Source organism: Lutjanus erythropterus, chromosome 14, assembly GCF_056507025.1.
Source record: "Lutjanus erythropterus isolate fLutEry1 chromosome 14, fLutEry1.hap2, whole genome shotgun sequence".
In the NCBI taxonomy this organism is placed as follows: Eukaryota; Metazoa; Chordata; class Actinopteri; order Lutjaniformes; family Lutjanidae; genus Lutjanus; species Lutjanus erythropterus.
Genome location: NC_139330.1, coordinates 22,326,426 through 22,353,414, shown reverse-complemented (window position 1 = coordinate 22,353,414; position 26,989 = coordinate 22,326,426). Strand labels below are relative to the sequence as shown.

The 26,989-nt window shown below is 39.5% G+C and overlaps 2 protein-coding genes across 2 annotated transcripts; both read left to right on the top strand.

Annotated features, from left to right (window-relative positions):
- The first annotated feature begins 1,237 nt into the window (after window positions 1-1,237).
- Window positions 1,238-26,509, top strand: actn2b (actinin, alpha 2b). The gene is made up of 21 exons (XM_084735227.1): window positions 1,238-1,575; window positions 6,464-6,578; window positions 6,713-6,832; window positions 7,095-7,181; window positions 7,287-7,374; window positions 8,234-8,312; window positions 13,228-13,309; window positions 13,494-13,579; window positions 13,834-13,926; window positions 14,266-14,496; window positions 15,377-15,524; window positions 15,890-16,040; window positions 19,533-19,641; window positions 20,520-20,660; window positions 21,480-21,662; window positions 21,944-22,078; window positions 22,405-22,584; window positions 23,213-23,359; window positions 24,946-25,011; window positions 25,125-25,283; window positions 25,505-26,509. The coding sequence occupies exons 1-21, from the start codon at window positions 1,444-1,446 to the stop codon at window positions 25,661-25,663; spliced, it is 2,691 nt and encodes an 896-aa protein (XP_084591353.1). The 5' UTR covers window positions 1,238-1,443; the 3' UTR covers window positions 25,664-26,509.
- On the top strand, window positions 16,903-18,257 carry LOC146315559 (uncharacterized). Its single transcript, XM_084735228.1, has 3 exons — window positions 16,903-17,078; window positions 17,174-17,232; window positions 17,332-18,257. Exons 1-3 carry the CDS (start codon window positions 17,056-17,058, stop codon window positions 18,162-18,164), a joined length of 915 nt encoding a protein of 304 aa, XP_084591354.1. The 5' UTR covers window positions 16,903-17,055; the 3' UTR covers window positions 18,165-18,257.
- Window positions 26,510-26,989: the final 480 nt, after the last annotated feature.

The following is a 26,989-nucleotide window of genomic DNA, read 5'->3' as shown; positions in this document are numbered from 1 at the left end:
ACACAGCACATAAAAACATGGTCAGACTGAAGAAAAAAAAAGAAAATCGGACCACAGTCTAGGCTAGTGTTTTGGGTGAAAACACACTTTATTCCCTGTAGTTTGTGCAGCTGGTTAAGTCTAAATCGGCGTAGTACATTTTCACATATCACACACTTTGTTTGCCTCAAAGTTCCTTCTTAAAAGACTAATTTATGTTCACATTATATTAGATTTGTTGTATATTTGTACTTGAACACACAGTTTGGACAAAAAGATGGCCAGACACATTCACAGGCACAATCACATGCATCATATACTGCATATAATTTAGTATGGAGGTTCTCAAAGTGCAGCCTGCAGGCCGATAGCGGCCATTAGAAACATTTTGTGTGGTCCCCTCCAACATGACATGAAATACATGCATTTCCTTTTAATCATCCAAGATCCATTTGAATACTTTAAGTAGCCTACATTTAATACACTACTCGGCCACTGTGTCAAACTGCGCCTTCCTAACAAATGTCTGTCTGGTTAAGAATGACAATTTGTAGAAAACCACTGGTTACATTGCCAACAAGTGGCTCCTCATGAGGGTCTCGTGAATTACATTAGCTAGTACTATATTTCTGTGGACATCAGTTTTAATAAGGAAATGAGATGGAAAAGCCACCACAGAAAGAATGCTGCATGGTTGAAGAGAAAAGGGAGTTTCGAGAAAAATGGATCAAATCATTTCAGTGTCATGGGTTTTCATGTGTCCCTCAGTTGGCACTCAGTCATCAAAACTTTAAGAACCCATGTCTCAGTGTTGTGTAGAGACCGAATTGGCTATCAGCTGTCAGAGCAAAGGAACAATACAACATGAACACTAGGAAATGGAATAGCGGACCTGATACACTACATTCTGCCATTACAAGTTTGAATACCCAGTTTTTTATAGAGTGAGTGGTTCTAGTTGGTGTGTACCTGCCAGTGGCTTTCAGTGCAAGAATAAATGGGTTATCTGAGGAAGAAACATCTTATTTATATGTCCCAACAGCCAGTTTGTGCTGTTTTTGTCTGAAATAAAAGTCTGAACTTGTGTTTTTTCTACAATAAAGACTATTTTATTGATCTCAACTTTATAAACTGTCCTGCTGTAGTTTGTGTGTGTGGGGGTGGATGGGTGTGTGGGTGTGTGTGTGTGATGGGGATTTTGGGCGAAGGTATGAGGGCGTCACGTGACTCTCCAGTACTAATGATACCGTCGCTTGTTGATCTGAGTCAACCAGGGCCAGACGTCCGTCAGGTCGGCAGGACAAGGGCAAGCGTGAGAGAAGAGTGAGACAGAGAAAAAGCAGCTGCTCGGAGAGAAGAGAAAGTCAGGAAACTATCCCGTCCTCGGCTTCACAGTCAATATATCTGTCCGTCTTTGAGGACAACGCGAAGTTGCGTTTCGGGGGAGCAGAAATAAACGGCACAATGATGACCATGACCCAGGTGGAGACCACGGTGCACTACGATAACGGCTACGAGGATGAGTACATGATGCAGGAGGATGAGTGGGACAGGGACATGCTGCTGGACCCTGCCTGGGAACAACAGCAGAGGAAAGTAAGTCAAAGAAAAAACTTTCAAATTAATAAAACTGAATCATCGCTCTGTGTGATGGATGCAAAGGAGAAAATATCTAACTATGTTATTCAGAATTTAATAAACAGTTCAAATAATGGGAATACGTGTAAAAAATAATAGTTATCACTCTGACAGTCATTTTCTTATACAGTATCTGACTACAGTTTAGAATAACTGGTAGGGCTAACGTCAAGCCGATCATAGTAAAGAGCTGGACATCCGGTTAAGACTTTCAAAATAAAACATCTGATGACGACGCTAACATTGTTAGTGGCAAATAAAACGGACGTTTTTTTTACCATAGACGCCAAGTTTATGAAACACTTGTCGTTTATAATTCTTGTTTGTGCTAAGTGTTTGTGGGAAAAGGCACAGGACACATCGTCGCCAGCTCTGTTGCTAACTGTTAATAACCCGCAACCGCTAGAAGTTTTCATCGTGATATTTGAGAGGCCATAAACTTCAAAAGTAGAAAATGAACAATGAAGTCACAGCATCAACTTTAGCCAGTCTTTCTGGCACTGAGAAGTTTAGCCAAAGTTAGATTAGCAGATAGGCGCACCACAAATAGGTGCACTTTAGCAGTATGGTGACCTCGTTCTCTGAAATCTAAGTAGAATAAACTATTTCAATCAGATTAATGAAAAAAAGAGAAAATGAAAGGGCGAAGGGGCAGTTTAACGAATGACTGGATGATTTTTTTCTTCGTTTTTTTTTTTTTTTTTGCAACATTTGCAGGTGTTGCAATAAACTGGTATAGTGATTGGTTTTGAAGTGTAATTGTATCCTCTAAATTCCTATTTTGAGTGTACTTTTATAAAAAAAAAAAAAAGAAACAAAACACACAATAAACAAAGTTAAGGGTGAATTTTCAATTTTTTCATACTATCGTTATCGTGAATTCGATCTTGTGTCGTGACAGCCCAGAGCGAGATGCGTCGCGTGTAGTTTTATTTTGAAGGACAGCATCGCTGCACTTCCGACGTGGTTCCCACTGCGTGCTGCTGTCTTGACGCGGCCGGGGTCCGGGGTGGGAGACTTGACGGACGGATGCGGTGGGTACCAGCTAACAATAGCTCTGCCTTCCAGCGGCTCTGCAGACTGCTGCCTCTCCACTGATACGCGCGGAATGCGAGCTGTCAACAGATGCTCCTAACACATGATGACGCTCTTGGGATTAGAATGGACGCTGCATCTAATTTTAACCTCGGGACCAAAAGGCATTATAGTAGGGTTAATCCAGTGTCCTTGGTGCGGAATTCTTTTGTTTATAGAAACCATGCAGAAATATTGTACCGGCACACCAGCTCAACTCAATATAGCCTCGGCCTCCCGCACTCTCAGTTGGTTTTAGGGCTTTAAAAAGTTGGCCTGAGCCTTAAACTGCAGCTCTTTGCACAACTGGAGGCCATCAGCTCCATGCATAGGCTATAACCTCCCGTGGCCCACACAGGGATGACAAAACTGTGTATTTTTGGTAACACAAGTCAGCAACAGACAGACAGCTATGTTTCCAGTGTTTATCTTTTTACTTATTGTAATTTGGAGTTGACAGGTTCTCATTGGAGAGTGGTTCGCAGCTGTTCAAAATGATCTGAATTGTTAAATGATGGTTGCATACAATAACACTGGTATAGTGTTTCTGTTTGGCACTGAGGGAGGTGATGAGTTGCTCTGGGCCTGACCAGCTTATTATACCTTATACCCCTGCTCTTCATTCACAGTGAGCAGTTGTGTTGCCACCGGGCTTTGTTCGCTCCATTAGGGACGTCTCTTAGTCATTTTTTTCTAAATAATTTCTCCAGTCTTTTATCCAGCTCGAGCCACGGTGCAGTGGGCCCATTTCAAATCCTACTAGCAGCTGTGGTATCTTTCCTTCAGTGGATATTAATGCGATGGTGCCTATGTGGACCTTTTTTTAATCTATTACCTTCTCAGACAGGCTATCAAGGAGATTGATAAAGCCTTCAGTGCCCATTTATGTTACAGAGACTGATACTCAGACTTAAGCCAAGTCTGCACTGCCAGGGTGCTGTGTTACATTATGTGAAAGCGCAGAAGTGTTATGGATAAGCAATGAATTTATCCCTGTAAGTTAAATAGAAGTCAGAATGACAGAAGTACAAGAAAACTTTCTGATCCATTTGTAATCTTTTTTTAACATGTTAAAGTTCTGGTTTATTTTCCATCCTCCTGGACACAGCCTGCCAGCCTCTGACCTAGTGAGGCCTCAAAGGCATCGGCCAGTTCAGTGACAGGGTTGGTCCTCGCTGGATGTGATTCATAAATATTTTTAGCTTTAATCGTCACTGGTCAGTAGTGCTGGAGAGGGAGGTGAGAGGAGGTGGGGGGGCTTGGAAAGTGGGCAGCAGGGTTCTGCGACTGCGGCTGGGTCAAATTTGGAGAAGCAGCGGGCCATGTTTTTTAACAAGGAGGGCAGCAGTTCAATGTCACACACACCCTGTGGACTCACTCAATGTGGAATGCGATGCCTTTTAGCCTGTAGCCTGTAATATGCTGTTTCTGCACCACCTGAAGACGATCCTGCTGGGTACAAGGATGTATAAGAATTGTAACTGTACAAGTTAAAAGTAGCTTAAATTACCGAGCCAAGTTTTAGAAAAACAAAACATGCTATATTTGATCTTTTCATCCTATCAATAAAGTGCCAAAAATGTGAAATGACATGAAGCTACATTTAAAAATTCCATTCTTTCCTAGGGATGCCACAATACCAAAAACTAAAGGTACAATAATACCATGATAAAAAGCCCATGATATGATATTTATCACGATATTAAAAGACAAAGATGAAATAATAAATCTCATGCATACAGCTTTTTTTTCATTAATTTTTAATTGTAACTTAAAGTGCTACTGCTTTCCTTCTTTAATAAAATAAAAGTAGCCAGCCATGACAGAAGCACATAGAAAAAAAATGGCATGAATTGTCTTTGGCAGTGAATGTTTGAATTATTTAAAAAAATGACTCTTCCTTCTTCCAAAAAAAAGAAACAAAAAACACCAATATGGTTAAAAGATGTTGCTGTAAAAGACATATATACAGGGAATAATAATCTGACATCATTGACAGTGAGTCTGTCATTCTTGACACCCACCCTGATCTGGACACTGTTACCACTCATTCAGCTAGGCAGCCTCAACCTGTTCAACTCTGTGTAACTCTGTTTAGCTTCAGTTTTTACATGGTTTATTAATACCACAAGCACAGTGGTGATAAAATATGCAAGTGGCTAGTGGATTTGCTTCACTCACCAGCCAAAAATCCAAATGTAATCATTTGAACATGTGTCTCTGCAGCACTGAGACAGTGCTATAAAGATAACATGTCTGGCTATGCCAGACTCTGTCTCCTAATTAGTAAGTGGATATCATTAACTAACTTTAATTTAGTAAAATATCCTCTCTTTGCTTCTGCTGAGAGCTTCGCTTAATAAGCATTTGTCTTTCATACATATTTAATGCTTTTCTTATGATGAATGATGGACAGAGGGCAAAGTATCTATTGATCAGCTCGTTGATTTAAGCACCTATAAACATACACATTTCATTTTTAGTTGAGGTCGATGATTGTAACGTATTTAAATGTTTAAATGGCAAGAGTTAGATTTTTTTCTTACTATATTAATCCTAAAGAGATGACAACACAAACTCGTCAGATTATAGTGTCAACAATGGCCAAATAAAGTACCAATAAATGTTGAATCAGGTTAAGACAAATATGAAAATGCTTTTGCTTCTGTTCCGTTAACAGCTAATAACCGGAAAACATTTTACAAAATGTACCATATACACCATGCTTCAACCTCTGACATTTGGACCTTTTTGTTTTTTGTGACATCAAATCAAACAAAAAATTGATTTGATTGATTTAATCACCAAAAGGTATAAATCATGAATGAAGTCTTTCCTAGTTGATGATGGTACCTTACAGTTTTACCGTTACAGTTTTTATTTTTTATTTTAACAGATCCATTTATTCATCCTTTTAGCATATCCTTAAAATATTAGATTTTTTTCACTATGCTTCCGTCCCTTATCCTTATGCCTGTCTGTGTTCATACCTCAGCATACTAATGAGTCCGACCTGGAGGAGCGGCGTACATCTGCTGTGATAACACTATCTCCTTGCAGCTGTAACCGACCACATTTTAAGTGGCAAAATAGCGACGGAAAGTGACGTGAGGGGAAAACTCGCTCTGTGTCCACGTGACATTTTCGCTCATGTTGACACGGCGAGACGTTTTGACGTTTTCTCTTATCGTGAGCCACAGCAGAGCGGTCTAAATTTAACGCCTTATATCGGTCGGAATGTGCTCTGTGGTCGGTCGGCTCCCAGCTTTCATCCAGGCACCGCTGAGCGCCCGTGAACTCTGCTGCTGGCTATTGAGAGACTTTATAAAAATAGGAGGAGAAAGACAATGATCCTGTCTTAACTTGATTTACAGTATATCAGGACCCCACATGGAGTGTGTTTGCTCTGATGGTTCTTAGCTGTGGAAGTACAGGAGGAAAAAGCTGAAATTGGACACTAATGGGTCACTGAGGGTTAATCCTTAAATATAGCACTGGTCGAAGAGGTCAACATTGATTTGGTATATAGTCCTATAGTGAAGACTTGTTAAGCTGTTAGCAGTTTCAGTTTGTTCAGGTCCACGGCAGAGAGGAATATCATGTTTACAGTTTAGTCCAATTAGAGGTATTTCTCCTGCATTGTCTTCTTCCAATTATCTGTGGTGCATCAGCAGATTCACACAAAGTGTAGAAATAAACCATAGTATTCATTTGTATAGTGACATTCAATCAAATCCTAATTTAATTTGACCTGAGTTTCCCTTTCCTTAAGACCTTCACAGCCTGGTGTAACTCCCACCTGAGGAAAGCTGGTACTCAAATTGAAAATATTGAGGAGGACTTCAGGAATGGACTGAAACTCATGCTGCTTCTGGAAGTTATCTCAGGTTAGACCCCTAAGGGAAGATATCTCTTTTATATGCTCCTTTCAAAAATGTGTTCTTTGTGATTCCTCACCAGTAGGAAAAAATGCACATTTTATTAACTAACCGCAGCATTTTCATCTTTTTTTTTCATGCAGGAGAGAGGTTACCCAAGCCAGACAGAGGAAAGATGCGATTTCATAAGATTGCTAACGTGAACAAAGCGTTGGATTTCATTACAAGCAAAGGAGTGAAACTGGTCTCCATTGGAGCTGAAGGTACCCAGAGCCTTCCTGTATAAATGAATATACTAGAGCCCATCAGACGCTCATATAATCTCACAAACATTAACAAGTTCGCTGCTCTTGAAAGGGAGTACTTGCAATATCATGCTATTACAGTACATCATCATAATACCAGATAAGATGCTCTTAAAATGACAATAATATTGTTTAGCTCAATTATTTCTGGGACAGGATATCATCAAACAAAACTAGTTATGGTAACAGGCGTAACTGTAACAGGCTGTTCCCCTTTCAGAGATTGTGGACGGGAATGTGAAGATGACTCTTGGAATGATCTGGACTATTATCCTCCGCTTCGCCATTCAGGACATTTCTGTGGAAGGTGAGATCATAAAATCCAAAGTCTAGTTTGTTCTGTGTGTGTGTGACCTCTGCGGCATTGCAATATGTGATGTAACCGATTCCTGTGAACTCACTTTCTCTTCAGAAACATCTGCCAAGGAGGGTCTCCTCCTGTGGTGTCAGAGAAAGACTGCCCCCTACAGGAATGTCAATGTCCAAAACTTCCATGTCAGGTAAATGTTCAGCACATCAGATACTTAACTTAATTTTGTCAGTTTAATTAATTTATAATTAATTTAGTCTATAAATATGTTTAATTATAGTGACTTAATTCTATATTTATGTTGAAGTGAAGGGATGATAAACATCAAGACACACAAAGTATTGTTTTCCTTTCATTTGTACATTTGCACACAAGTTATTAAAATGTGATATATTATAATAATTTTAACACATCACAGTAAAATGAAGTTTGTTCATCTGATAGCATTATGTCAATCCTAAATGCTTCCTGGGAGTGATGTTAGAGGATCACTTCCCGCCAAAATCAAAAATACATATGTTTCCTCTGGTCTGTTGTGCTATTCATTCATCTAGATAGTTTTAGTGTGAGTTGCAGAGTTTTGGAGATATCGACTGTCAAGATGTCTGCCTGCTCTCAAATATAATGCATTTAGATAAATGGCACTCAAAAGTGCCAAAAAACACATCTGAAAAACTCAGCAGCGATGTCTCTTTTTCAGAAATCATGACATGAAATCTTGTTACTCAAGACAATCCTCAGATCTGGTTGTGAACAGTTTCATGAAGGAACTATTTTTCCTTTAAAATTGAAAGAAAGTAGTTCCTACATGAAACTGCTCACACCAAAACAGTCAAAACAGATAAATAGCATTACAGACCAGACCAGAAGATGGACATATTGTTAATTGTTTTTAGGGTGAACCGTCCCATTAAATAATAGAGAACTTGTATACAAGCACTAGTCCACTTCTAATAGTTAATTCTGGAACTGGACTCAACTTCATCATTGAGTCACGTTGCCATGTTTGAACTGACATGTTGGTTCTTTCTGCTCGTCGGCTGGTGAAGCTGGAAGGATGGCCTGGCCTTCTGCGCCCTGATTCATAGACACAGACCCGACCTCCTTGACTACTCTAAGCTCAACAAGGTGTCGTGTGGTTTCACTTGTAACCAGGATGCCGTGTTTCAGCCCCCAAACACTAACAGACTGGTGTCCACCGAATTAACACTCCCGTCACAGAGTGAACCGATGAAAACACACACTGAATGCAGAATAATGGCACTTTGGCTTATTGTTTATGTTGACTTATGTTCTTGTCTAAAGAATAGACGTCTAGGACTGGAGGTGTACGCCATCTTTTTTGTACCATTTGCCTTTTACCCTGCTAAAGAGCTACTTGCAGTGCTCACCTGGTTGCCTGTTTTGATTGAGTTACCTGGGTACAGGGAGAGTGTTCATTGGGACTGCTGGCACTTTTGGATGCACTTATAAATTAGAGCCTGACTGATTTTGGAGCAAATGTCGATGTTAAGGATTTAAAAAATTCCAATATGAATATATCAGCCAATTTCTTTACACAGTATATAGAATATATACAACATAAACATGTTTTTTTTTTCCAATAATCCCTCAAATGTGGTTATCAAACACTTAATAATATGAGGACAGTGAAACAGTAAATCTTTGCTGATATTTTATAATAATTAAAATATATTATTTATATAGAACACTTCATAACATAGACTTCAGCTAACAAAAAAAAATAAAAATAATAATAAATAATAATACCATAAAAAAGGAATTGGGATGATACTAGTAAATAAAAGCAAGTTAATTATGGTAAAAAATAGTTTACAACAATAAAAAAAGATTGAGCTAAATAAATAAGTATAAATAATAAATTAAAGAAGCACACAAATAGGACAATATATATATTAAACCTGAATCAAGAAAAATTGATCAAATATATATAAAATGATGCCTATAAAGCTAAAAAGTAAAAACAATCTGCATTATGTTCTGTAAAAGTTTTCATATCATGCTAAATACCTATATATCTGTGATAGGCCAATATCAAGCCAATAATATTGGTTGACTGATGTATCAGTCGGACTCTATTAGAAATTAGAATAGACCAGCTGCAGGTTGTGTTGAGGTGAATTAAGGTGAATCTCAGAATTCTACTTAGATAAACAGTGGGTGATTTGGCTAATGGATATAAAGCTTCTTTAATCTGTGGATGTTTCCTCTTCACTGCAGAGTGCTTTTATCTAAAGGGTAATTGTTTAGTCTCACATCATGCTTCATTATTCTTAACTAAAGCAGTTTACTTGGCACAAAATTTCAGCATAATTAGCATGAAAAAGACTGTTGCTTCAATCTGTTTTTCGAGCGCCACACTGTGCCCATTACAACATTGGATTTAATGGTTTGGATATGCGGTGTCTCTTGTATGACGCGAACCATGAAGGCATGTCTACCTTCAGATCATGACAAATGAATGCAGAGTTTGACTTTCCTCATCCAGCATATCAGGATGTGTGCATGCTGCTTGAGCTCAGAAGTTTTTCAGGGAAAACAAATCCGCAGCTCATTTAAATGTTCTGGCTTTAATGGATGGCCAGGATTCTCAGTGTTTGTCTATAAACAGGTGAGGGCCTCAGTGAGCTGCGCTGCGTATTTGTGGAGCTGGAGAGCACAGCTGACAGCTCCCCAGTGTCTGCCAAGAAACAATAATGCACAAGAAAGGCAACATTTTCGCTCCTGGAAGAAAGTGCTGTCTGCAGTCAGAATGATGGTCAGGTCTGCTGTGGGAACATCTGAGGTTTTTCTCTTCCACTGACTAGTCTGTTTTGTTAGAAAACTGCAAGATTTTTGTTTTGTTTTGTTTTTTTGTTAGATTTTAATTTAATGAACACTGATAACTGAAGTGATACATACGTGCCAACTGGTCAGAAAGTGAATAAAATAGAGAATAAAATAAATAAATAATTGTAAAAACAACAAACAAATACTAAAATATACATAGAAACAACAAGGGGAAGATCCATCTCTTAAATGCCAACAAAAACTACACATATACATACATTCATATCAACTTATAATGGTTCTGCCTTGGAGAAAAAGAGAAAGATACGCCCTTAATATGAGTGTATTGTTGTTATACAAAATCAGGCCTTGTATTTGACATATGGGTGAGCCATTTTGACCATTTTTCATCATATATCGCCATTTGAGCTCTTAGTTTAAAAGTGATTATCTCCATTGTGTATACATTGACTACATTGATTGCAAGTTTTATTTTTAAGCAAAAAATTATTTTGTTTTATAGCGATTTTATCCAATGAATGACTAAAAAATCTAACCATTTACTCGTGAGAAACTGAGGATTTCTGAGCTCAAATAGTAAATTTGACTTTACCTAGGCCACATTTGACCCTATACTGAGTATGTATAGTAGGGAAACTCCTTGGCTGGTTATTAAGAGTGACATTTTCATCTGTTTTGGAAACAGAAGCACTCACTTTTCAGCACACAGCTCCCTGGCCTGACTTGGAGTTGACCCTGAATAGTCTCAGAAACATGAGCCTAGTCCCCGCAGAGCTCAGGCTTAGCTTTACCTCTGCTATTGTACACGCTGCCACATAGTGTTCCCCGGTTAGAGGCTGCTGCTCCTCATGAAAGTCAGGAAGATGTCTATGAAAAGATTACTGTGATATTTAGTAGTGAGATTTCAACTGACTTTAATAATTAGGAAAGGGCATTCAAGGTAAATATGAGGGATGAGGTACACAAACACAAAATCTGCCCTCTCTATTCCTCTCTGCTGCTTTTTTGGGCTCTTTCAATCTCTCTGACATACATATTCACACATTCAGTCACATCTCAACTTTTCAGTTCTGCTCGTGCTGCCAGGAGACAGTTGCATTGCACGCCAGGCAGCTGTTGAGTCTGGCTCCAGGTGAGCATGTTTGTTAAGCTTGCAGTTTTACAGCCGGCTGAGACAGCTCTGGTCACAGGCGTTGGGGTATCCTTCTATCCATCCATCCGTCCATCCCTCCATCCCGTCATCAATTTGCCACCCTATTCATCCATCTATCTGTCCCGCACCGGATCTGTGAGCAGCTGGCCCTGTCACGTAGTGTGCCAGCGCCCCGGCCCCCGACCATTATGGAACAGTGGGCCAGAGATAGAGACAATAGCATCAGCATGATAGCATGATCCCTTTACCCCACTGTACTCACTCACCTCACTGACTGCCCCATTAGCAGGGAAGGGTTCACTGGCAGCTGTTGGTCTAATACAACACTCCCACTCTGTTGAAACACTTGGTTTCTCATAACAGAAAAGCGTCTGTGAAAAGCTAATTTCAAGACATAGTCTATGAGGTATATTGTTGGGGTTTTTCTTTTGTAATCTATTAGCTTCAGAGTATTAAAAACTAAAAAAGCTTTTGAGGGCTGGCTCTCACTTACAATGATGCAGTTTAAATGATTTAAAAAGATACGAAACAATAAAAGATAAAAGAAATTAATTAAGACAAGTATATGAGTCATAAAGACACAAATTGTGAAAAACGTTCAAACAGAAGTTTCCCAACTAATAATTTTTTTGAGATGATTTACTTTTCTCCTTAAAAACCTTAAAATGAAAGTGAATAATGGTTAATAATTTTCTATATTTAATTGCAACCACTTCATTTTCAAGCATCCAAATAATGATAAATCAGGTCCACTGCTCACTGAACAATTTTTGAATAATCTTTGTGAAACTCAAAGATTCAAGTTCCTCTAAAGAAGAAAAGTAAATTATCTGAACAAAAAAATCATAGGTTGGCAAAAGTTTGAGTTTGACTTGAAGTTGAAATTCTTTTGAAGCCAGTTACCTTGAGCCTTCTTTACTTATTTCACAGTGAATTTATTTTTAGGGCGCGTTGTAAAGATTTCAAGGTAGTCACAGCATAGAAATGAAAAGCACCTCCACCAATGTCAGTACAAACGAGGTATTTACAGAGAATGCCAGTCATTAGACCCTGTTTGATACAGTACAGAGTAGGAATGTTAAATGAAAAAAATGACAAAAATGGGGGAAAACAATTGGAAAAAAAATCAATTTTTAGCATTTTCAACCATCAATTAAGGGAAATGCACAAAATTTGCAATCCTAGTCCAGAGGATCAAACTACAAGAAGCACAGAGGAGATTTAAGTTGGCAACTTTCCAACAAGAGCCTTGTAAATAATTGAATACATATGCTTATCATGTATCTCAGACAGGCAAGACCACCCAGCTTTTTTAAACAAGATGCAATGATGAGTGCTATAAACACCACCAGTAATAAACCCAAGAACAGAATGCTAAACAGCATCCAAGAGCTTAAGAGTGGAGGCAGAGAGACACACCTATAAATCACATCACCATAATCCATAACAGAGAAAAACAGCTTCAATAATCCTTCCCCCCAAAAAACATAGGAAAGTTAGTTATATTTCTATATATGAAAAAGTCCAGTTTTTTTTATGTTTTTCATTGATAAGATTATCTATACGACATTTGAATGTAAGTTTGTATAACTTACAAAATACGAAAATACAAAAGTGGTTTTCTACCAGTATCTTTTGCTCCAGAGATCAACATAAACTTAGTTTTATGTGAACAACATAAACTCAGTCAATTCATTTACTAGCCAATTAAAAGACATCACGTTGACATATTACAAACTAATTAAAAAGCTAATCAATAATTGTAATCATTTAATGTAATCTGTAGTTAAAAGCTCAATAAAAGTAGTTAATGTTAATAGATTTGAGAAAATTGTAAGGAGAGACTGGTTTCATGAAGTTGCTAATAAACATCCAGCTCATGTGAATACTAGAAAACGTATAAAGTCAGTTCTAGTTTTTGTGCAGCAGATCTCTCAAATACAAATTTAAAATGAGGGCATGTACAGTAGGAGGTGAAGAGGGAGTATGATGTGTCCACCATAGCGGGGAGGTCAGCGTGGTGGCATTTTAAGTCCAGCATTGCTGCTCAGTGATGTAGAATTGTGTTTCTTTATTTAGGATGATCCTCTGGGGAACCTGAACCTGGCTTTTGACATAGCCGAGAAACACCTGGACATTCCCAAAATGCTGGATGCAGAAGGTAATGTTTGACGAAATAGAAAGATCAAATTTTTAACTTTTTCAAATGTTTCACTTTCTCATATACATGTTTGCAGTCTGAGCTTCACTGTGCTGCTTCCGTCTCCTTTTATTCTCCTGACTGATTTTCTACTTTATTTTCTACTCTCTGCCACCTTGATTTTTCCTCCCTCTCAATGTCACAGATATCATCAATACCCCCAAGCCCGATGAAAGAGCTATCATGACCTATGTGTCCTGCTTTTACCACGCTTTTGCTGGAGCTGAACAGGTATGGTGATTGAGCCTATTGCCTTAACAATATCTGTTTTTTAATTGAGTTAGCTAGCCCTCGTATCCATATGTATGTAGAGAACAGAGTTAGGTGAAAAATCTATTGTCAGTCTGAATTTGACGTGTCACTCTGAGCAACAAATTCATTATGAGGATAATGTTATTGGAAATATTGGACAGATCGATAGGAGCGTGGCCCACTGTGTTACTTTGCTCATGTAATTATAATATTCTTGTGCTCTGTGCTTTCAGGCAGAGACGGCTGCCAACAGGATCTGTAAGGTGCTCGGTGTGAACCAGGAGAATGAGAAAATGATGGAGGAGTATGAGAGACTGGCCAGTGAGGTAAAGCATGATTTGCAATTTCATTAAAAATATCCTCCTGTATGATGATGACACATTGTGTAATGAAAGCTTTGATTTTTCACAGAGAAGTTTTGTGAAACTTCAGAGCCTTTGTGGATAATGTGTTCTTGTAACACTAAACTTTGTTCCCAGCCTATTACATGAAAGTAGTTCAAAGTAGTAAAAGTTTACGATTATAAAACATCAATCTTTCCCCCACTTATGTCATCCCATTGCTGCAGCTTAGACCCGTCGCAGCCTTCCTGACATGCTGCTATCTGACTGTAACAAGGAGCTCTCTTGCCTCTCCACTTATTCCCATGTCCTTGTGTTTTCCAGCTGTTGGAGTGGATCCGCCGTACCACTCCCTGGCTGGAGAACCGTACCCCAGAGAAGACCATGGCGGAGATGCAACGGAAGCTGGAGGACTTCAGGGACTACAGACGCCAGCACAAGCCCCCAAAGGTGCAGGAGAAGTGCCAGCTGGAAATTAACTTCAACACCCTGCAGACCAAGCTGCGCATCAGCAATCGGCCTGCCTTCATGCCCTCTGAGGGGAAGATGGTATCTGTAAGTCATGGCTCCATATTCTTTCTCTGCATATAATTCAACAGTAGAAGAAGTGATTATGATTGTGTGCACCACAGTTTATGTCAAGTCTCATGGCTTGAGATGGCATATCTTCTAAAAAAGGAATTTGAAGTGAGGATGTATGAGATAATTCTCAATAGTCAATGTATTGGCTACAGTCGATGTTGGTCGACAGGCCCCCCAGAAACTAAGCAATGTACTGGTGTAGACAGGGTCGACAGCAACATAAGATATTTTAGCCACCACTGTCTTCAAACCAAACTCCACAGGCAAAATCAGTAATTTTACCTTGCAGAACACAGGAGTTGCTGGTCTACTACCTCAGTCTACCTCCTGCCTCGACCTGTTAGTTTATGTTACTGTGCGAATCTGAACTATCTTCTAAAATGTCCAAAGTCACACAATAACACAAAAAACCTAACAGACCAAAGCAAGCATTAGACAAACAACTCCTCTGTTCTGCAAGGTAAAATTATGAATTTTGCCTATGGAGTTTGGTTGGTATGGAGAAAACAATGTTTGGGTTATATAACAGTGGTTTCCATTCAGAAATTCTGTCTGACAGCAAAGTAAAGCAGTGAAAATACTTAAACGTTGCTGCCATGCTGGTACTCCTCTCTGCTTCTCCAAACTAGGGCTGTGCTGACCACTATCTACTGTTGGTAATACACTGGCTGTCAAGAAATACCTCATACAGACCAACTTAAAATGATTTGAACTATCCCTTTAACCAGTTCTGACAGTCTACCAATGCAGGATTTGTTTTACATGCACTGTCAAATTATATTTATTTTAGTATTTGCCAGAATAGAATCAATTCAAAGCATTTGTAGTGTTTGAAATGTGATTTTTCATTCAGGACATAGCCAGTGCATGGCAGGGCCTGGAGCAGGCAGAGAAAGGCTATGAGGAGTGGCTGCTTACAGAGATCCGTAGGCTGGAGAGGCTGGACCACCTGGCTGAAAAGTTTCGCCAAAAAGCCACCAATCACGAGAACTGGGCTAGCGGTCAGTTGTAGTTTGTCTGCATGTTTGTTTTTCTGTCTCTCTCTCTCACTGCTGCAGTATTTTTATAGGCCTGCACATTTATCTGTTTATCTTGATTTGCTAGCTTCCCGTTTATCTACAAGCATCTGTATTCTGCTTCTCTGCCTGCTTTTCAGCGTTCAAGTGTTTCCTTTAACCTCGGGGTTTGTTCCTAATGAGATTTGATTGAAGGGATTTAGAGTCTGTCCAGTCCAATCAGCCTGTAGTCGACTGTAACAGCTCATTTTCTTCATCAGCAATGACCAAATAAGGCCAGTGTTGTGTGTTTATCTAACCTGACAATCATTTTGTTGCCCCCACCCTGTTTGCATATGTATGATACTCAGGTAAAGAGCAGATCCTCTCCCAGAAGGACTATGAAACAGCCACCCTGACAGAAATCAGAGCATTGCTGCGAAAACACGAAGCCTTCGAGAGCGACTTGGCAGCCCACCAGGACAGAGTGGAGCAGATTGCTGCCATTGCACAGGAACTTAAGTACGCGCTCCCTTTAGCAGACGTTTGCAGTCATGTGTCAAGGAGGCCTTGGTGTATGTTGCCATTCCTGCCAAACACAACATCATGAGGGGAGTTACTAATAGCAAAATTAACTAATGCAATCTTATTTTCTGTTTCTCTCTTGTAAATTATCGTAAAATATTATTCTAATAGGATTTTGGCTTTGGACTCTGTATTATGTACAGGAGTGATTGCTTGTATAGATTATGGATGACACAAGACTGCACTTATATAGAACTGGAGCCTGACCGATACTGGATTTTTTGGGCTGATATTAATATTACAGAGCAAAAGAAATTCTGATATTATTATATTGGGGATATTAAAGTTTATAGTCCAAATAATGGACACCAGGATATCAGGGCACTGAAACAGTGAACTGTCACTGGTATTCAGAGATGGGCACAAATCCATCAAAAAGTATCTAGTTACAAATTACAAATTAAATATAAAAAAATATAAATGTAAATTAAATCATCAAATGTATCAAAATAAAAAAACAAAATACTAGTATAAGGACATGTATTAAAATACAAGTAATCTGTCATTTGAAAATACAGTACATTCTATACAAACTGATGTTATATGGGTCAAAACAGAGCTTTCATACATAGAATATGGCGTAGTTCAGTAGTCCCAAAACATCTGTTTTCTTTGTTCACATTTGACACAGTTGAAGAAGATAAAAGTGGGAGAAAAGTGATGCAGAAAATCATTTGGAACAATATGCACACACTGTCTCTAAAGTGATGGTTTTGAACTACTTTGGAAAGAGCAAATTACTTAAACCCTCTTCTTCTTAGTAAGGTGCTCCTCACTTCAGTGTTTCTCACTTGAGTATAGAGTCTACATGCTCACATTCTCAATCAGCGGTCAATGATGAACACCTGTCCAACGTTAGCTTCTCACTCTGTGATTGGCCACAGAGCATTTCCTGTTTCGTATTTAACCAGTGCTCTGAGAGAGGAAGATAACATTTCAGCTGACAAGCAAAATGGCCATGTGGTTTTCAACCAGGTACGTCATGGCTAAATAACTATATTTGCCTGTTCATTTTATGCTACTGGATTATTTATTTTATTCCAGTTTTTCACCATACTCTTCTCTTACAGTCTGTTGCTCCTCCTTGCACTGTTAAGCTGGAATGTCCATTGCTTTCCTGCTAGAAAAGGTAGGACTGTCACTTCGCTCAGACTATAAATGTACTCTGAATGTGTTAAAACTTTCCTTCATCACCTGCTTTAATTTTTACCACAATTTTTCTCCTTAGGTTGGAGCCAGAGTGCTCCTAATAAGGGCAGTTTCACGAACATGGCATCATCTCCTGGCCTCTATCATAGTTCATCCCAAAGTGCTCCTGCCCTGCCTCCCACTGTGAATCACCCTGCTGTCTCATTCCTATATGATCCACCAACAGAAGGAGTGAAAAGCCATCCAGCAAGCCCTACTCCAGGTGTGTCCAGTGTGGCGTGGGCTCCTGTTGAAGAGTCTATGGTGACCTACACTGTGTCCAAAACATCTGAGCCCACACCTGACATTGGCCTCCCTCCCCCTCCCCCTCCCCCTATCTTCCAGGCGGGTGAGTTGTCCCACTATGAAGGAAATGCGGAGTTTGGTAACTCGGAAATGGAAACTGAAGACCTGAGCTTGCTGCCGCCGCCACTACCTCCTGCTCCGTATCCAGAACCTGTCTTCCATGCTGGCGAGTTCAGCACATATACATCCCTTTCTGAGTTTGGAAATGAAGAGAGGGAAACGGAAGAACAAGGTTTCCCGCCCCTGCCTCCATATGCCTCTGCTCCACAGAGCGTCCAGGAGTTGTCGGCTGCGTCCACATCAGAAGGATACATGCATCCAGTGCCCCAAGAACTGAACCCAAACGACTACTACCTCTTCTTGACCGGTCAATTTCCTCCTGGCACATACTCGCACTTCCAGTCAGACTATGAGACTGGCGGGGACTACTGGGATGAACACCATTATGAGAGATACTACGATCCTATGGCTGAAACCACTGCCGCTCAGACCCAGCAGCTTCCCAGTGACTCTGAACTCTGGGAGCAGTACCAGCCACAGCTGCCCCAGTACAATACCAAATCTTAAGCAGGACTGTAAGTCTTCAGACCAACTTTGGTAAAGGCAGCTAGCTATTCTGCACTTTACTGAAAGTGTTCTGTGATGTCTGAAGCTCTAAAATTTAAATAAAATGCTAAATGAACACAATATTCTTTTCTGTTTTTTTACTAAACAGTCTTCAACTAGAGAATGTCAGGTTGTACATTTACAAATGTTAAATTACAGTCAACACCGGGGCAGATCCTCAGTAGTGTTGACACAAAATCAAACGCAGCTTAGAAATTGCTGTAAATGGGGGGGGGGAAACTGAATGTGTTGTACTCATACTGAGCTTAAAATTGAGTTTGGACACAGCTTTTAAGGTGCCGCTAAATGACCACCAAGTCTAAAACTGGCTTGTTGGAACTTGCAGGGACAGATCACCTCTGTTTCAAAATGCATTTTCCCCTGGCCTTTATTGCTATTTATCTTTTAAGTTGCATGGTCTGAGTCCTACATGACGCCACTCACAAGGTCTGTGGGTTATGTCCAGTAAGACGGTTTTGAATTTTTCAAATGTTTTTTTGGTATTCTGCACAGAAGCTGATTTCTCAAACTTTGCAACTCATACAAAAACATTCTAGATGGTTAAACAGCATTACAGGCCAGGGGGAAAATGTGTTTTTGATTTTGAGGTGAACTGACCCTTGAAATTTGCATGTGGCTCATTTGCCTCTTCTAGCACCAAAAAAGTTTGATTGCATTGGTAGTTTCAAAGTCTGGGATTGCAGGGCATATTTCATTTTATGCTCTCAATTTTAATGGTTTCTAATTTTATGATGAGACCTTTAGATGGGCATTTGTTAAAACATTTGCCACTATGGCAGTGTCTAATTTGCTCCATTGCTGCCCTTTGTGCTTTAAGCTGGGGGTTTTCAAAGTCTATTACTGTCGGACAAAGCTTGGCGAAGGTACTCTCACCTTAGTTTGCTTGCTTAGTTTTGCTCAATTCCTGGTTATCTATATGATCATGACTATTTGATCCTATAGACGCTCAACAATTGAGCAAAGATGGCTTAATATTGCTGTTTCACATTACACTAAATACAAAATAGATGTCTCTTGAAAAGCATTTATTGGTTTCTGGATCTGGGGATGTGGGAAAAACAGTAATTCACCAATACTGTATCTCTTTAACAATCACTAACATTAAGACTATTGTAGGTGTTTTGTTTTTGAAAACTAATGTAATATTTTCCCATACACTGAGTCACCCTTGAAACTGTTGGGAGGTCCAACTCTGCTCTAAGTTATCCAGTGGCTTTTTTTTTTTTTTTTTTTTGGAAAATACACCTAAAAGGTTGGAACACTGTAAAGCTCTTTCCACAACTGAAACAAACCGTTTTGTTTTTCCAGTGAGCTGGATTACCACGACGTGGCTGCTGTGAACCAACGCTGCCAGAGCATCTGTGACTTGTGGGACAAGCTGGGAACCCTGACTCAGAAGAGGAGAGAGGCACTGGAGGTGAGGGCGACATTAAAGGCTGATCACAAGGATACAATTAAAATGGCTTTGAGTTCATGACTGAAAGCATTTGAACAGCTTTTCTAATAGGCTCTAAGTGTTCTTTTGTTCTAGAGTCAGGGTTTTTTGTGTTAGTGAGTTCGTAAAACTCATTAGACTCATTTCTCTGAATAAGTAAGGATAAATATTGTGAGTTCCCCCCACAAGAGTGTGCTAATGTTCCACGTGGATCACAATAGATGCAGAATAAAGTTGCATCCAAGACCAACTTAATCAAAATGTCAGTGTAAGCATATTTAGCTGCCTGTCAATGACATCTTAACAGTGAAGACAAAACTGATTGATGAGAAGAGATAATTGGATCCCCTCTGAAATCCCTGACCCAGATAGGATGGTAAAATGGAAGGGTGGAGGGGATAAAGGAGAAATAGATGTAGGAGTCCTGTCCGTGAAGTGACTGGCTGAAAGCCCACTAGCCACTTCCTCTGATCCATGCTGGCCATTCCAGACCTGCAAATGTGTGAGGGCCCGGGAAGAGGGCCAAGGATTAAGTCTGAATGACAGGGACAGGGGTCTGCTTTCTGTCCATCTTCCACTCCCAGCCATCCCCTCCTGGGGGGGAGGGTCTCTGGCAGGAACAAACAAGCCAGAGATGGGGGGGGGGGTTTAACAAGGCCATACCAATGTTATGCACCCCAGGATTAGTCATCAAAACAGGTGAGAGGATGTTTGTTTTGGGATTTGTATTCAATATATGAAGATGATGGAAATGATGACTCCTTTGTTTAGGGTAATGATGAGCTGTAGGTTTGATATTGTTTTTTTTTTCAGGATTTAAAAATAAACACCAGATATGTGATATCTTGTAATCTTCTCAGCGTACAGAGAAGCTGCTGGACACTATTGATCAGTTGTTCTTGGAGTTTGCCAAGAGGTCGGCTCCTTTCAACAACTGGATGGAAGGAGCCATGGAAGATCTGCAGGACATGTTCATAGTCCACACTACTGAAGAAGTCCAGGTAAGCTCACAGACTGCGCTGTAGACATACTTACTACACACTTACTGCTATTTGTGAGATACTAGTTTCATTTCACAGAATTGCTGCTGTTAAAAAGTGCAATTAAAATTAAAGGGATGGTTTAAATTTTTTTGGAATGGGGCTTTATATAAGCCTTATCTCGCTCTCTGCAAATTGACCAAACTCCATTGGCAAAAACAGAAGTTTTACATTGCAGAACATTGGAGTTGCTGGTCTATTGCTGCCTTGACCGGTTAGTTTGTTTGTGCTATTGTGTGACTTTAGTGAATTTGAACTAACCCTTTAAAACACTGAAGTCTCTCCAGCTTCGGAGAGAGTGCAACATTTGGCTCATATAATTGTCAGTTTCCAGTTAAAGCAGTGAAAATGTTCAAAATATATCATACACTTGATGTGAATGATTAGTTTTGGTGAGCCTTTTTTTTTTATAGGTGGCTAAAATATGTTTTTCTGCTGACTCTGTCCACAGCAGTTTGTTGCTTAGCTTCCTACACTGGTACTCCTGCTGCTTCTGTAAAATGACAGTGTGCCAACCACCATCTACTATAATGTACTGTACTGTAATACACACACAATAGATAAGTACCCCATATGACCCCACCTCAAAAATTCCAAACTGTCCCTTTAACCTGCTCACAACTTTCCTATGAACATGATTCATGTTTGGATGTTTCATGTTATATAGGGAGTAATGTTGGCAGATCTGTCACACCCAAAAGAAAAAAACAAAAAATGCTGTCACTCTTGCCAAAACTGAAATTGTAATAAAATTTCAGGACTTCCCTTTTCCCTCTCCAGAGTCTAATCGCAGCTCATGAGCAGTTCAAAGCGACTCTGCCCGAGGCGGATGCAGAGAGACAGGCCATCTTGGGAATCCAGAATGAGGTGCAAAAAATTTCCCAGAGCTACGGGATCAAGGCCAGCATTATCAATCCTTACAGCACCATCACAATCGAGGAGCTTCTCAACAAATGGGAAAAGGTAACTACAGATTTAAAATTCACTTACAGACATCTATACTGAGGAATAAAGTCATTATTCTGGCCATATAAAGCATTAATAATGGAAAAGAACAAAGGAGTGCAGTATATATAGCAAAGTCCAGCTCTGATGTTTTAGCACTGAGTTAAGCACCTAGTAAATATCTAAAGCCTTTATTACAAGCATTATTCTGTTTAATGTTAAGAGCCCTTTTCAGGAGGAGCCATCTTCTCATAGTTATAAGTCCTTTTATATGTCCACGACGTGTGTGTATTTTTCAGGTGAAGCTGCTGGTTCCTCAGAGAGACGGTGCTCTCCAGGAGGAAATGGCACGCCAGCATGCCCATGAAAGGCTGAGACGACAGTTTGCTGCCCAGGCTAATCTCATTGGACCCTGGATCCAGGCCAGGATGGAGGTTAGACATACAGGCTTCATAAGCAATGTGACAGTTATCTCCTTCTAATCAAATAAAGACCTCAAATGGAAGATAATTATATACAAATGCATTGTACATAAAGGAGACACAATAATGGTGGCTTTTCCTGGTAATTATAATAATTGGATAATGCCAAGTATTATTATTATGCACATAAAATCTTTCTGACAGAATTTGCTCTTAGCCACAGGTAAATGACTCCCAGCAGTATCAGTGAGCAAACCATCTCATCCTGAGACCAACATCGTATCATGTAAATTGGTCCAAAAATTAAGTTGACCTTGTTACGTGTGTTATTCTAACAGGAAATTGGGCGCTGCTCCCTGGAGATAGGAGGCACCCTGGAGGACCAGATGACCCAGCTGAAGCAATTTGAGCATGTCATTGTTGCTTACAAGCCCAACATCGACAAGTTGGAAGGAGACCACCAGCTCATCCAAGAGTCACTGGTGTTCGATAATAAACACACCAACTACACCATGGAGGTAAAGTGTTACAGGACTATACAACAATGGATGCATGTAGACTATTTGCTGACACACACACACAATACTCGTGTTTGCGTTGGGCACGGTTGGTTTTCATAGAATGAAAACACTTGTGCATCTCGTTGACTCAATAAAGCTAAAAGAAACAAAACCCAGCTCACAAGATGGATCAAACATGTTTTACTGCCTATTGCCTATTTCTAGTCTAAAGTGTTTTCAGAAACACAGTTTTATGCACTGTTTGGCTGTAATACAAGAAAGATTTTGGGTCCGGATTCCAATGGAAACTCCCAAAACTCAGATCAAAATTTCAAACTAGGCAGTGTTGATAAAATATGGATTACAGTTCTGTTACTACATTACCTATTGTTCTCCTTAACTGTTTTCAGAAACATATTTTAGTGCATTATTTAGCTGTAATATGATAAAGCTTATTCACCAGGCTGTGTGACTTTATTCTCTGTTCAGGATGCCATTAGTTCACTTTATTTTCAGCAAATAGTTTTCTGACATCTACTGAGGCTGAATATCACATATTGCACCTTTGAACGTTCAATATTTATTTAAGTGCTCAGGGTTCAAGCATCTCTGTGTTAACACGTCTGCTCTGTCACCACATCAACAGCACATCCGTGTCGGCTGGGAGCTGCTCCTCACAACCATCGCCCGCACCATCAACGAGATTGAGACCCAGATCTTGACCCGGGATGCCAAAGGAATCAGCCAGCAGCAGATGAATGAGTTCAGATCCTCTTTCAACCACTTTGACAGGGTACAGCTCTCTACCGGTTTCACGCCACATTTTTTTTGGCCATTTGAGTGACTGATCTAAAGAAATCCGAGCGAAGCAGAGCAGGAGGTGATGGTGACCTTTTATTTAGAGATGGTTCTGTAAGTGGGCCATTCTGCAGAATTGGTTCAAAGTCAGAGTTGGAAACCTTTTGAAATAAAAGTCCCTTTTCCTCCAAGTTTGGTATGCATCTAACATTTCCACTAGTTGTACAGTTAATTGTACTCATATTGTTTTCATTGGTTAAAGTTATCTAGTTTTTCTTTGTTAAGGGCATAAAGTTGATCATTGTGATTTCAAAGTTAGGGATTTGTTAGTTTTAATATTAATTGAACAAAACACTATCATGACATCTTAATTTATAACTGAATATACGTTATTTTTGACAAATCACCCAATTCCCACGTTTTCTGCGATAACACCCAAAAAATGTTGCTTAATTGCAGAAAATAGGTATTTGATAGTGACATACCTTAAAGTTACACCCTGATTTTCTGACTTATGAACACATTTGCTTCAAAATGATGGAACCTACCATGTTACCATGCAGCCATTAGAGAGAGGGACAATTTCCTGATCAAAAATGTAAAGGTGTGGCTAAAATCAGTCTCAGGCCATGGACTCAAACTTACACTGTTTCAGTAGTGACATAAAAATGTGGGACAACATTTTTTTTATTTTACAAAAAACTTGATTTACAAAGAAAGTACAAAATAAATGTTTTTTTTTACTTTGAATAAAATCTGAAAGATCTTTTTTAAAACAACGATGGAAAATGGAGCAAAAATCATTTTAGTATCATTTTTATATATATGATGCTGAATTCTTACCAGACCCAGGAGCAGTGCTGAGCAGCTGACCTATACATTTGACCTGAAGGAATTCCTGATGGAGGGGGAGGATGAAAAGTCTCCTTTGGCCATCACAGATGACCACTAATAATGCATTATAAACAATATCTGCTATTGTACTGTGGAATGATAAGCAATGATTTAGCGATTTTTTTTTAATGGCTCATATGATGAAAGTGCAACAATGGATGACTTATTCAAGTATACTGTTTCATTTTATTCAAGCTACATCTGCAGGAATCCCACAGACTGACTGCCAGAGTAACAGCATGGAAAATACACCTGACAGCTTCAAAGTGGCAAACTGTTGCTGTGTACTGATGTCCCAGATAGTAATGTTTTGTGTCTGTGTACAAAACTTCCATGTCTGTATACAGTGTGCGCTGTACGCTTCTTTCCTGAGTCTCTAAGCTCTCAAACTTTCTTTATCCCGAAATCTTCAGCATCTTTAACGTCTTATCACAGAAGCCAAAAGATTAGGTGCTTAAAGTTGAAAGTATTCCTCCTTAGAGTTATTTATTTTATCACAGTGCAAAACATCTAATTGTCAGATCTGGGAAAAGTTTGAAGACACTGCAGATAGCATATATCTTTTAGGATTTAGTCCTACAATCTTGCTCTCTCCTGTGCATCTGTTTCTGTGCTTCTGTCTGTTCTGACTCTACTTTCCTTTTTATTTTCTGTATGTTGCACCTGAAATTTGGCCTCAACTTGTAGAAGAAGAATGGCGCTATGGACACTGATGACTTCAGAGCCTGTCTCATCTCTATGGGTTATGACTTGGTATGGTAATTCAAATGTGGGCGGGTGGATGGGGGCCATGTTACCAGTTCTCAATGTTTAGGGTTTTGTTTACTGTACAAACTCTTCTCATTCTGTATTCATGCCTTTCTCAGGGAGAGGTGGAGTTTGCCCGTATAATGATGCTAGTGGACCCCAATGCTACTGGAATTGTCTCTTTCCAGTCTTTCATTGACTTTATGACCAGGGAGACTGCTGACACAGACACTGCCGAGCAAGTTGTGGCATCTTTCCGGATCCTGGCAGCTGATAAGGTATGTGCGTGTTTCTGTTGGTGTCATTTACTGGCAAATGGGCAGATATTCTTAGCCAACACTAATCTATTCTATTCCCGTCATTATTTCCAAGGATTTGCCATGCCATGTTGATTTATGATGTACAATTTTGTTCATGAGCTTAAAATGGAAAAGAGTGGGGGGGTGTTAGCATGAATCCTTTCGGGAAACCAATCTGAGTTTTTTCCCCACTGCCACAGCCCTACATACTGGTGGAGGAGCTGAGGAGAGAACTCCCCCCTGAACAGGCAGAGTATTGCATCACGAGGATGCCTCCTTACGCTGGCCCAGGAGCGCCACCAGGGGCGCTGGACTACACCGCCTTCTCCACTGCCCTATATGGAGAGAGTGACCTTTAACTGTCTAGAAAACCTTTCATCTACTGACCGTTTACCTAACCTCCCCTCCATCTGCCCCTCCCAACCCCGCCCTCCATCTCTTGATGAATTTAAGGAATCTATAAGAAAGTTGGATCAAATAATGTTGAATGAAATGTGTTTGTTGCCATACCAGGTTTTTGTTGATTAGTTGTCTGAAGCATTAGACTGTCTATAATCATGCTGAGCATTGTCATGTGTCTTGGTACTCTTCTTGTGTCCTCTTGGATGAAAGATGCCCCCCTAAACAAAACAGAAATTGCCATGTTCAAATTTAAATAATGCATTGTACATTTTGTCTTGTGTGATATGTGATATGGTATTTGAGCAGAACTGACTCTATCAAAAGCACAGATCACTTAATACAACAACAGGATCGTGGTGTTTCCATAGTTTATCAGTTGAAGAAATTAGACATGAAAGTCCTGTTTTGTCAAACAGTGACATCTATTGTTTTCATATTTCCTCGCAGTGCCTTTGTTTTGGGAATACAGTCTTCTGATAAGGCATTTTGAGAGTGAATTACAGTTTGCAAAAGCAATTTTAGACCTAGTGCCATTCAACAATAAACAGTGTAGGAAATGGGTTCCCAAAAGACCAAAAATATACAGTACCAACCAAGGAGAAGTGGGGAAACCACATGAATGCAAAAGTAAATGTTTACAATTGCTCAGTAGCTTGAAGGCAGAAACACGGAAGACTGAATGTGCAGTATTCATGAGTAATGTTTTTAGAGATTTTTCTCAGGCAGCAACAAACACTGTAATGCTTACATGTGTCTAAAAATAACTACAATAAACTCCACGTACGAGTACAATAATAAGAAAAAGAATTTGCATTGGAGGTTTTCTTTTTACCCTTTTCTTGTTTGGTGAGGTATGCTGCAAGAGATGCAAAGGGTCACTACATATTTTTGATAAATGTCTTGCATCTTTTTATAGATGTTTTTCTATTTTGTCTTTTGGCTTACAAAGTCATTGTGCTGGCATTTTTTTGTCTTTCCCAAAGTATTTCCAGAGACAAGTAAGGCACTATGTTGCTTGTTCCTGCTCAATGATATTTTGGCTTAAAAAGCATCACTTGTGTAAATTAACTCCATATTTAGTCATCTTTGTGTTGTATGGATATAATGTGTGTAATCACTAATGTTTATGTGTTTACTTTTGTAGTCAAGTTGTTTCCCATTTGTCCTTTTTTGGTACTGTATATGGTTAAGATAGGAAGAAATAGTATTTCCACAAATGAAGTATTTAAATATACAATAGTGGTAATGTGCCAGTTATGTACATGCTCAGCCATGGGCAATAT

Bases quoted from the DNA above. Each gene is read 5' to 3' on its own strand.
- actn2b (XM_084735227.1), top strand. From the start codon at position 1,444: ATGATGACCATGACCCAGGTGGAGACCACGGTGCACTACGATAACGGC. The intron at 6,833-7,094 runs GTACCCAGAGCC...TTCCCCTTTCAG, and splicing joins GGTCTCCATTGGAGCTGAAG to AGATTGTGGACGGGAATGTG. The intron at 13,310-13,493 runs GTAATGTTTGAC...TCAATGTCACAG, and splicing joins CAAAATGCTGGATGCAGAAG to ATATCATCAATACCCCCAAG.
- LOC146315559 (XM_084735228.1), top strand. From the start codon at position 17,056: ATGGCCATGTGGTTTTCAACCAG. The intron at 17,079-17,173 runs GTACGTCATGGC...CTTCTCTTACAG, and splicing joins GCCATGTGGTTTTCAACCAG to TCTGTTGCTCCTCCTTGCAC. The intron at 17,233-17,331 runs GTAGGACTGTCA...TTTTCTCCTTAG, and splicing joins TTGCTTTCCTGCTAGAAAAG to GTTGGAGCCAGAGTGCTCCT.